The 12103-nt window shown below is 60.1% G+C and overlaps 1 protein-coding gene across 1 annotated transcript in view; it reads right to left on the reverse strand.

The window, feature by feature from the left end:
- Positions 1-12103, reverse strand: part of ZMIZ1 (zinc finger MIZ-type containing 1) — a 102758-nt gene that overhangs the window by 33939 nt on the left and 56716 nt on the right. Inside the window, exon 4 of the mRNA XM_081823091.1 lies at positions 1367-1511. Coding sequence (XP_081679217.1) covers positions 1367-1511 — 145 coding nt within the window. The remainder of the gene's footprint in view (positions 1-1366; positions 1512-12103) is intronic.

The raw sequence follows: 12103 nt of genomic DNA on the forward strand, positions 1-12103 counted from the left end.
AGCCGGGCAGGGCAGAGCAGTAAGAAGCTAAAATAAAGGCAGGCGGTCGAGGCTGCCTTTACCCATAGGCTGTGCAGAGTGGCTGGCAGGAGTCCAGATGCAGAAGCCCTGCGGCTTTCTGCTGAGCCAGGGCAAGGGGAGGATGGCGGCCAGAGGTGGGTTTTGCCTTTCCTGCGTGGTGGTTCTTAACCACGGGTGACACCCTCACCCCCCAAAATGTGTGAAGGTGCTTTCACAACATGGGGGTGAGGGGCCCTAGAAGAACTGAGTGGGCAGAGCCTGAGACATTAAATGCCCTGGGCCCAATGCCAGGAGTGCCCCCCACTGAGAAACACCCACAGAAGGGGGGCTGTCCTGAGTCTGAGGGGTCACAGGCTGGGCCGAGGGGGTGGCGAGGCAGCGTCCCTGGGGGGCTGTGGTGGTGGGCTTGCTGTCGAACAAAGTGCTTCTGACCGAGGCAGGGAAACACGTGTTGGGGCAGGGTGCTGGACCTAAGGAGCTCCCTCCCAGCTCTGAGAATCAAAAGCCCCTAATTCAATTTGTAGAGCGTGGCCAATGCCCGACTTTGTGGCAGCACCTCCATGGTGGGACCCAGGTCGCCTGTCGCGTGCTCTGGGCTGTGGGCGCCTTGGTCAGGCTGGGTCGTGAATGAGAGCCTAGCTCTGACTACAAACATACCCCGCCGAGCCTGTCATCAGTGGGACGTGTGGAGGGAAAGCAGATGGCATGGCAGGCCCTGCTGTTCCAGGGTCAGCACGCAGAGAGAGTGGGCCCAGCTCGGCGAGGGAACTGCAGGGCTGGCTGGTCCTGAGCACGGGCTCCTTCGCAGGCTGGTGCCGGGCAGACCAGCCACTTCATCAGTGTCCGATGGCCTCCGCCCCGGCGTTCCCACCTTTGACCCCGGGCTTCTCCTGACCCCGCCTTTGTGCTGATAGCCCAGCCTCACTCAGCTCCTGCCTGCCCGGCCTGGGCTGGCTCCGTCCCCACCTGAGGGTGGGAGCACCAGCTCTGTGATGTTCCTGAGCCCCTTGTGGGCCCTGCGTATCTCCAGGTTTGCCCAGGGCCCTGCTCAGGAGAAAGGGGAGGCCCTGAGTTCGGGACAGTTAATGTTCAGCCCAAAGTCTAGAACCTCAAAGAAGAAACAGCCCTCACCGAAGGGACAACGCAGCCAGGCTGGGTAAGACTGGCGCTTTCAACCTCTGCTGGGATGGGGGAGAGACAGTGCTCACCCCACCAGGATTTAAAAAACAGAGAATATCCTCCTGGCTGCTCAGAGGCCCCCACCCCAGTTCTTCCACTGGAGGGGCACTGCCCAGCGCCCACCTGGCAGCCCCCCGCCCGCCCCTGGAGGTACGCGCCCACTCACCTGTGCGACAGAGTGGGTTTCATGGAGCTCATGGAGTTGAGGGGGGGCTGCATGGGGAGTTTCCCGGGGGGGTCGCTCTGGCGGCTCTTCTGATGCCGAAGGAGCAGGAGACGGCCGAGCTCCTCACACCAGGAGGACAGCAGGGCTGCAAGGAAGGACAGGACGGTCAGGGCGCCCCGTGGCCACCTCCCCCGGCTACACCCGCTGCCACCTAGCCCTCCCAGACTGGCCGCGCCCTTACAGTGGGACTGACACCCCAAAGGAGGGCTGATGTCAACGGCCCTCACTCTGATGAGGACAGGCCAGAGGCGGCACAGTCGAGAGCATGGACACGATGGAGGGGACGTCCGAGATGGTGCCAAGGAGAGGCCACTGGAGTGGGAGGGAGGGAGCCCAGCACAGATCCTGTGTCGGGCAAGCTTAGGAAGTGCTGGCCTCCCCCAGACTTCTCAGCGAAGCCTCCGGACACTCAGCTCAACATGGCCTCTCTTCGTGGGTAGGGTAGGAGGGACAAAAGTCACCCGGAATCCAGAGCCTTTCTAGAGCCTCCTGATGATCCCAAGAGTGCCCACAGGCTTCTCCCTGAAAGTCCTCCCCGCAAAAGTGCCCACGCCTTCCAGTGCAGACCCGCGGCTGGTCCCTGTGCTGTTGGGCACCCACGCTTAGGAGGACTAAGGATTTGCAGGGCAGAGGGCAGCCCGGGGGTGGGGTGGGGGCCTAAGCGAGAGTGGGCCGGGGGCACAGAAGGCAGAAGCCCAGGAGGACCCTCCACATCCGGGCTTTGAGCCCTTAAACACCAAGAGAAAAGCAGCTGAAGCTAACGGGGTGCCAGGGAATCACACTTCACTGTCCTAATGTGGCCACCAGGGGCCAAAAGCACCCTCCAGGTCAGTTTGTCTGGCCAGTCTGTCCAACGAGCTTGAAAGAGTTGGGAAGGCTGGCCTGCCACCACCTTGCTGTGTGGACCAGTGGAGCTCAGAGACCCTCTCTGGGCCTCCCTCAGTTTGCTTGCAGGGGAAGAGGAATAATGAGCCCTGCCCTGCCCCATGCTCTTCCCATGCTACAGATAAGCAGACTGAGCTCTGGCGGGGGAAGTCATTCGCTCACAGTAACCACAGCTAGAACGGCGGACACACAGAAGGCGCCCCTGCCCCATCCCCACTGGTGAAGCCCAAGCCTGGACCAAAATGTGGCAGAGCAGATGAAACCCTTCAGAAGGCAAAGACCGAGTGGGCATGGGCTCCAACCCCACCAGCGAGGAAGCCCTCCGGCCTCGTCTGAACCTCCCCCCTTTACCACATTCGGCTGGCACTGGGGAAGATGCCTTGCCCCACAAAGCCCTGTGGTGGCTGCCCCGGGCTGTCATGTCAAACCACCCAGATCCTGGACTGGGTGCCCCATCAGCTCGCGGACCCGGGAGGCAGGGCTGGGACCCTCTGCAGCCCTGTCTGCCCCTGCCCATGGCCCACATCAGCTCTGTCAGTCGTGCGGAGCGGTGGGTTCTTTCCTGCCCCTCACCGGGTGGGCAGGGGCCAAGAGGCAGCTGTTAGGACCAGTGGGAGAGCCCTGTGTCCGCGGTGCGGCTGGAAGCTGCCTGCCAAGGTGGCATACCCGTTCCCGGGGAAGCACAGGGGTTCCGGGCAAGGGAAGGGCAGGGGTTCTCGCCGGGAACGGGGCAGGGTGGGGAGGGGCCCTCCAGGGTTGCCAGGTTCGTCTGCTCTGCTTGTGCGGTGCCCAAAGACACCCAATCAAGGAGGCCAGCGCGGGCTAAACACCAGCCTGTGCCCCCAGCCAGGAGAGCACCTGTTTCTGTCTCTGGGGCGGGAGGGGGGGTGCCAATGGGGGAGCTAGGTCTCTCTGTGAGGCTCATCTTGCCACCACCTGCACAGGGAGGAGGGTGCCAGAGAGGCCCCTACCCCGGCGTGTGTCTGCCCAGAACTGTGGCCAAACGCCCCTGAAGCGGGCATCCAGCACACATCTGTCGCAGCTGGAGGGGGAGGCGGTCTATTCAGAGAGGTTGGAACAAACAGAAATGAATTTCCAGATTGCTCCATTCTTCTCCCAAACCCCTAGTTACCGCTTCTTGGTGGTGGGGGGGGGGGGCGCGGCACTGGGCATCTGGAAACTCATTTGCACGCCAAGCACGAGGCCTGCTGGATCTCGGCGACGGAGGGACTGCTCGGCTGCCAGCACAAAGGACGGCCACAGATGGTGCTGCCTGCTGCCCGCGGCCACCCCTCCCAGCCCACACTCCCCCCGGGGGCCACCTCGCCGGGCGGGAGCTTTCCTCCAATGTCACGGGCCGCCCCCCGGCCTGGTCAAGGACAGCCCGCGCCGGCCTATTGCCAGTGGAGTGGTTTCCCATAAAGGGAATGAAAGGAAGCTGGTGGCCTCGCAGGGCCTGGCTACGAAGAGTCTGGGATGCTGGGAGCAGATGTGACGTGTGTATTGGCCCGTCACGACTACCACAGATGCCAGGACAACCCCGGAGGAGGAGGGCAGGGAGCCAGGAAGGCACCCCCCCCCCCCTCCGCTCAGCCGGCTAGCACAGACGCACGGGGGCCATGGCACGGACATAGTGCGTGCTCCCTCGTGCTGCAGACCCACACAAGCTGTTCTGACGCAGGTGGGAGTGTGCGGCCAAGGAGGGAGTCTGGGCACTGTCCGAGAGCCAGGAAGCCTGACAGACAGAGGCGGGTCGGGGGTCACACAAGGACAGACAGACGGGCCAGCAGGGTGGGTGTCTGGGTGCGCGCTGCATCGTGCCTGCATCTGGGCTGAGCGGAGCACACGTGCTCTGATGGGGCCGGCCCTGCCTGCGGGTCCGTCGGGTCCTGTGGGTCTGTACTCTGGGCCCTCTCTGCGGTGGGGAAGGAAAAGGGGCCGCTGAGCACAGGCTCTGGGGCTCGGGAGGGATGCCAGGCATGAAGAGTCCCTGGATGGGGTGGGAGGGATGGGAAGGCACGGTGCGGCGTGCACGAGGATGCCCGCGCTGGGCGGAGTTTCAGGAAGAGATACCAGCCATCTTAAGGGGCTAAGGCAGGGGCAGGAGTGGCCCTCCTGCTGCTTGGACAGCCACCACGGCCAGCCCTGCATCTGGTCCTGGGAGTACCACTAACCCTGACAGTCTGGGTCCCAGCACTGAGAGCTACGCGACCTTGGGCGAATTACACAGGCTCTCTGGGCCTCAGTTTCTGTATCTGTTAAACAGGCAATTAATAACGCTAACGCTCCTTAGAACGGTTGTGACACTGGAATGACACTAACACCTACACGGTGCTGAGAACAGTATCTGGTATAATAAGCGTGGAGGGTGGGAAAGCACTGTGTGCACTCTCTGGACAGCAGGTGAGGGTCTGCGAATGCTCCCTGTTTCCACCGGCAGGAAAGCACCTTGTGAACAGCAGGAAGCCAGCCCGGCCCCCTCCAGGAGGTGTCAGGGCAGCCCCAATAGGCATCAGTGCCTATGCCACCCCAGGAGAGGGCAGGGGAGGGGACAATGGTAGGCAGGCCACGGGGAGTGGGGGCTACGTGTCCTGGCTCTGTAGTCCCACAGGTGAAGAGGCTTGGTTCCTGTCCTGCCACTCTCTGGCTGGGGGATTTCACACAGGCTTGGAGACCCAGTTTCCCCATCTGTGAAATGGGCTTAACAGGAGCTGCCTGCCTCGGGGAGTGGACGTGAGCTATAAATTAGCACTGTCAGTCAACTGCAAGGGTATCCAAGCAGAAGCCAGAAAGGGAGGGAGGGTGGGCACAGGAACGAAGGAACCCTGTAACCCACAGTAGCCCCAGAAAAGCAGCCTGTCAATCCCACGCCCTTCACATAGGCCTGGGAGAGCTGATGAGGCACTGGGTTTGGAACCAATCCACGAGACCTGATCTCAGCTCAGTCTCCACCACCGTGTGGCACCTTGAGCAAATTGCCTACCCTTCCTGTGCCTTGGTTTTCTCATCTCTAAGATGGGGTGGTGGTAATTCTACTCCCCACCTGGTAGGGTAGTTGTAAGGATGAGCTGAGTTACCATCACATAGTGCGGGGACCGCACTACTTGGGGCTATTCACGTGTTTGCTACAGTGACGATTAGCATTACTGACCTTGGTCAGTAGAGAAGTGACCACCAGAATGGAGCTTTGGTGTCTCTGGCCACTTGGGACCGTACAACAGAGACAAACGACCTGGGGAGATGTGCAGCTCTAGAAGTCCCCGGGGCCGGGCTGGGTGCACGGCGTCGGTAAGTCCCAAGCCCCAGAGCAGATGACTAGGCCTGTCTGCCACTTGGCTGTGGGCTCTGCCGAGTGGCCCCTTCCTCCTGCCCCCTTCCCAAGCCACTGAAGTGGGTACTGACAGGAAAAGTGAGGACAATACCATGTGCCCTGCTTTGCCTGAGACACAGAAGGCAAAAATCAATTTCCCCTTTAGAGGCAGCTCTGCCTTCACTTCAGCCAGTGGAAAGGTACCTTTAGCCCTGGAAGGCAGGTATTCTGGCTTCCCTAGGATCCACCATGGGACTCCTGGCCCAACAGCAGCCATCTTCAATGAGGGGTTCCTTGGGATCTGAACACCCTTAGGCTGAAGCACCTCACCTGGCTCTGTCCTGGGCCATGGTCTTTAGCAGCCAAGTTCCAGATGGCCACATCACAGGGGAAGCAGCAGCCCTGAGGGTCAGTGGATCCCGGCTGGGAGAAGACATGACGGTTGACCACTGTCTGCACTTGTCTCTGCAGCTTACCCAGGAAGCCACAGGGACACCAGGATTCCCACTGCAGACCCGCCTCGGACTTCAACAACTAGGGTCATTTGCCAACAGCACGTGTCTTACAGTCGATGCCACATCGTGGTGTGATTCGTGGCATGACTTCCTTCCTAGTGGTACATTAAACGGTGTGTATGACCATGGGGGGCGTCCTCTATGAATGAGATACAGTAGACGTGTCTAGGGACCCCGGCGCCAGAAGATGCCATGGCTAAGGTGGCACGAACTCTCGCGGAAGAGAAATGGAAATGAGCTCCAGGTCCGAGCATCAGGAGGGCACAGGATTCAGGTCTGAAGGAGGGCAGGGAGGGAGAGTTGCAGACATTTGCTCCCCAAGATCTTCCTGGCCACTCCCCCTGCAGACAACAGCCACCACAGTATGCTCGAGGGACAAGCAAAAGGAACCAGATGTCAAAGTGAGGGCAGGTCTGGAGTGGCGTTCTAGAGCGTCTCAGTCCTGGCTTGTCCCTGATGTGTCCTCCCTGGGGAGAGTGACAGGCCCTGCACTTGTCTCTGTACCCGCAGCTCCTGGCAGAGGGGACACCCAGGATGGGCTGACTAGATGGACCAGTGGGACGGGCTGGTCTTACCAGGGGAGTGGCGGGGGTGGGGAGAAGAGGCTGCACGGCAAGATTTGGAATCACCCAGTTCCAGGTAGGGAGGGTAGAGCTGTACTCTCCAGGCAGGGCTAGCCGCCAGCAGACAATGGGCCGGTGGGGGTGGAGGAGAGGCGGAGAGGCAGAGAGGCTGGGGGTCTGGGAGTTGGAGCATCAAAGGGGTAAGCAAGCTCACCCGGGCACAGGAGAAAGGCTGCCCCTTGCCAGGCTGGACTCCAGCTTGAAAAGGAGCCAGGAACCAGAGGCAGCCAAGTGGCCACAGGAAACAAGGCGTTCCTTCTTTATGGGGGTGAGCCGGGGATGTTCAGACAGCGAGAAGCCTGGTCTGCTCATTCTGGGGAAGGTCTGGGGATAGGGAAGGGATGGGAGCGGCCTGGGGGGCATAAGGGGGAGGGCACAGAGACCTGGATGTGAGGGCCCTGCTGGAGAATTATCAAATGCACTGCAGCCTGGGGAAGCTACATGCGAAATGAAACAAAGGCGTATTAAGTATCAAAGAGCATCTTAGCGGCTAAAAGGCTGCTGGAGAACAGAGGAACTCTGTGAGTGTGTGTGTGTGTGTGAGTGAGTGAGAGAGAGAGAGAGAGAGAGAGAGAGGGAGGGAGGGAGGAAGAAAGGGAAGGAGGGAGAAAGGAGGGGCTTCTGAGACCCGGGGATGGGGCAGGACTCAGGTGTGCCCTGAGGAAGGGGGTGAGGAAAGAGCCTTGCAGGCTGAGGCACAAAGAACCCTTGGGAGAATGACGGTGGAGTCCACCGCTCAGTGAGAAGTATGAAGGACCCATTTTCACACGTTTCCGTGCTCTCGGCTCTCTAAATGCAAGCAGGACCCTCGAAGTGTCAGGAGCACACCCCACTTCCCAGCGGGGAGCTCTGGCATGGGCCCCTGGGGGGCCTTGCCTGGCGAGTCAGGAGGAAGTATCGGCCTCCACGCGGGTCTCCTCCTGACCCCCAGCCCATGTCTGAGCTCCTCCTGTCCCCTTATGCCCCCCAATGCCCCAGGAGCACCTCAAGCCACCTCAGGAGGACGCCCCCCTCCCCCGCCCCACGTGGGGGCCACTGCAGCCTGATCATCTCTGCAGCATGTCCCCTTTGATTCCTGCCTGTTCCAATCACCTTCTGCAGCCTTGTCCCTTCTCCTCTGAATTATGACAAGCCTGGGCCCCTCATTTATCTCTGTCTCCAAAACTGCCTCCCGCCAACCCACACTCTGCAAGGTGGCCAGAGGAATTTTTCCACAAATGTATTCTGATCACCTCTTTTCCAATCTGTGTTTCCGGAGTCTGCACACGGCCTGGTAGATGGTAGGTGCTCAATGGATGCAGAAACGAGTGAGAGAGCCGGGCCACCCCAAGGGAAAGGTGCGCTGTTGTCCCACGAGAGCATGAGCCCCATGGGCCACAGATGGGATCGGAGAGGTTCGCTTCTGCAACCCCAGCACCCAGCACGGCCCTTGGCACAGGCGACGCACCGACCCGACCGATGGACTGAAACGAATCACAGCTGGAGAACCTAATACACGGAAGATGGGAGGGCTGGACAGACAGCGCTCGCTGCATCCAAGAGCCAGACAATCAGGGTAAATCTGCGACAGGCTCCCTGTGGCTTTTAAACTTGCCAGCAGTCCCCCATTCCTCGGGGGCAGAGGCCTGGCCTCAGCAGCCATCAGCCCAGCATGGAATCCTATCATGATGTGTCCAGAGGTGGGCGCTGTCATCCAAAACCATCTGTCTGAGTAACTGACACCTGTTTTGTGACATGCATACTCGCTGGTGGGCCGTGCCAAAACGGGGAAGGAAAGGTAAGCAGATTATAGGAACTACATCAGCTCCTATACTTTGGGAGGCTGGCTGCAGCCCTGGGTTTTCCGGGCTCATGGCGTGACACTGGCCTTCACGTTGATGGTGTCCACCCCACAGGGGCAGGCCAAGGGCTCCCTGGAGATGCTGTTGCTATCTCCAGACCCAGGCCACGCCCTCCCAGTCTCTGACCTTCCTCTTTCATCTCCCAACCGTGGGCCCCTGAGACCGCTGCCTGGGGAAGAGACACTCTCCAGAGCCGTGCCAAGAAGAAGAGTAGTGAGGGGCCGGGAGGGGACGGCGAAGGGGGAGGAGCCACGGAGGCTGACATGACTCGGGTGTGGACTGGTCTCTCCGTGTCATCTGTAAAGTGGGAAGACAATAAGAGGAACCTCTGTCCAGAGGCCCGAGATGAAAGAAGGACCCAAGCTTTAAATCACATGGAAGAAATGGCACGTCCTGTGCCAGAGTCTCAGCTGGAAACGCAGAAGCGGTAAAATACTGACTACCTCCTGCCTCCAAAAGGCAGAGGGGCTGAGCACACACACTGGGGCCAGGCAGCTTGGGTTCAAATCCCAGCTCAGCCACTTGGTGGCTGTGTGACCTGGGGAAAGTTACTTAACCTCTCTGTGCTCTGGTTTTCCCTTTGGTAAAATGGGGAGAATAAACATTACATACCTCCTAAGTGTCAGGATTAAACCAGCTAATGCACATAACATGGTAGTACAATTTCTGGCACCCAGGAAGGACTATGTACAAATAAACTGTTCTGGTTTTCTTACCAGGCACATGCTCCTTTTAGAGTTAAGAGGCTTCTTGGTCTCCCCTTCTACATGCTGTTGCTCAAATAAAATACAATTCCTTTCACTCATCTCCAAGAGGATCACAAAAATGTGTCTACGCCTTCGGCCCAGCCCCGCATCACATTCTTCACGCTCGGTGCTCCCTGGGCAGGCAGCTTCGCTCCCCAGCTCTCAGCTGGGCCCACACCCTCCGTTTTCCCTGCCAGACTCTCTGAACCAGGCAGAGGGCAGGCCCCCACGTAGCTGAGCCCCAGAAGCTGCTCACTTCTGACCCAGCTCTTGCGCCACATAGGGCAGGTGGCCAGTCTGGGCAGACCCCTTCCTCAGGAATGCCTGGGAGTGGGGGTGGCCTCTGCAGCCCTCCTGTTCAACTGGGCCAATAGAGCGGCTGACAAAGAGCCTCTCCTCTGGCCCCAAACAAGGTTGTGGGTCAGCTGCGAGGCCTGGGCAGACCCTCGACCCCTCCTCAGTCCCCATCCCTCTGCGTGTCTAGCAGGAGGTGGGATGAGGGACAGAAGCCAAGGTCAGCATTCCTGCTCTGACCCATGACCCCTGAAACAGAGCTATCCACGGGATTGTTCCTCTGCCTGTCCTCCTCGGTGGGCCCACCTCTGCTGGGTCCCCTGGAAATGGAAAAAGGGGGCCCCTCCCTGTCAGTTCTCTTGGGTCACCTCCTCCCAGAAAACAGTACAGGATGCACATGACCACAAAGGGGCAGAGCCAGGGTCAGCGGCTGCTGGGTCTCAGGAGACTGGGTGTCGGCCCTAATGTGGCCATGGACCCAGTGGGTCAGCCGGGGGCCCCATGTGCATGCCTGTGAAATGGGGTGATTTCACCCTGGCAGGGACAGGGAGAGCCTGATGGGATCATGAGGGTGCAAAGACAGCCCTTGACTTTTCTCACCTGCCTGGTGCCCTCTGCCCCGCCGAGCCTCACAAACCCCCAGAGGGGCCTGGCCAAGGATGAGGCTGGCTGTGTTTTACGAAGCAGAAATGGGAAGCCCAAGAGGAGGTGATTCAACCACACTCACGCTACAGGACAGTGACCCCGCTGCTAGTTCAGCATGGCTTCCTTCTCATCCCCTCGAGTCTGTGATGTCACAGATCTGAGAACAGGCACAGCCCTAGAGGCTGCTCTGTACCTCCTGCCCACCTCCCGCCCCATGATTCAGCACCATCCCAGCTTCTTGTCCCGGGTTTGCCACCAACTTCCTGTGTGACCTCAGGCAACTTCTTCCTGTCTCTGGGCCCTAAGTGAGCGGGGGTAGGTGTCGCGCTCTCTGGAGAATGCAGCTCCGTGAATCAACCCTGGTCTCATAATGGGGTCATGGCTCTCAGGGCTGAGGCCAGCCTCCGGCCTTCTCAATCCTGTAGGGGCTATGGGAGGGGCTGCCTGTCCTCATGTCTGGTCTGGACACGTCCATCCCCCCTCCCCGGGTGACAGATGGAAAGGGCTCCAGAGATCTCACCTTGCCCAGGTACCCCATTTAATAAAGCCAGGAGCCCAGAGTGGGGAGCGGATGAGCTGAGGTTTGAGGACCAGCACATGCAGGACCCGGGGCACAGGGGAGCCGGGGAGGGGGCCGCTACGGTCTCTGCTGCTGGGGCTGCTGAGGGGCTAAGGCTTTCCGCTGGTTCCAGAAAACATTGCTCCTGGGGGGTTGTAGGCTGGACTTCGGTGGCCCTGACAGCTGACCCGTGGACCGTGAAACGAGATGTTTTCCTTGGGGGGAAATCTTACTCTCCTGCCAAACAGCCGTACCACTGTACCGGCGGAAGCAGGAGCACACCGAGGGCAGTGTGCGAGATCATTCCACGCTGCTCCCTGCTCTGTCATCTCATCGCTGGGTGGCCAAGAAAGTCAAAACAAGGAGGAGTCATCTGCGGGCCCTCCGGCTGCCAGTGACCCCGCCCCTCTCCATGTGCGCCTGCGCACACGCCCGGGCCCCACATGCAGGGAGGACCGAGCGGGCTGGGGGTACGGCTGGCCCCGGGTGTGCATGGAGCCTCACGGCCTGCCCTGCTCGGCTCTACCTCCGTCCTTGTGCTCCTCATTCCGTCCCTTCAGGTCCTTGGCCGGCCAGAGAGGACTTCTGGGCTGTGCCCTTCCTCCCAGAACACTCCTCACACGCTCCCAACCCCCTCCCCAAGGGCTGCCTCGGTTGGCAGGAGCTGGGAGTCTCAAGGCATGTGAGCTCACCCTGGGAACTGAACTCCAGGGGACCTCAGAACCAGAGCTGGCAGGAATGATTCCCAGACCGGTTCGGCCGTCCTTCATCCTGCCCCGCAGGATCGTCAGACCCGGGAGGAGATGCCCGACAGGTTGAGCCTGTCTGTGGGCTTTAGGAAAATCCCAGCCTGGAAAATTCCCTGCCTATCTCACACCACCATCTGGAGCCTTCCAGGATAACCCATTTAATTGTAAAGACACCCCAAAACCAGCTCAAGGGGCTCTTTGCATCGGAAAGAGATTGCCCCCTTTTCCTTAGTGGTGCTTCCTCAGTCCTGCCAGCCCAAGGGGTGGGCCTGGCCAGAGGGCACGGGCCAAAGTGCTGCTCGCTGAGACTTGCTGGCAGCAAGCTGTCACTGTGTCTCGTGCCCCTCGCTCTGCCCCCTGGACCGCATGAACTCCCCAGGCGTGGGGCAGTCACAGCCCCCATCTTAGTGACGAAGGGCAGGCACAGAGAAGCTAGGGATCCTGGCTCAAGGCACACCAAGCTTGTGGCAGGCTGGGACCAAGGCAGGACTTTCTCCTCTTACCCCAGGG

Source organism: Leptonychotes weddellii, chromosome 6 (assembly GCF_054177405.1).
Source record: "Leptonychotes weddellii isolate Sample4059 chromosome 6, ASM5417740v2, whole genome shotgun sequence".
Classification (NCBI taxonomy): Eukaryota; Metazoa; Chordata; class Mammalia; order Carnivora; family Phocidae; genus Leptonychotes; species Leptonychotes weddellii.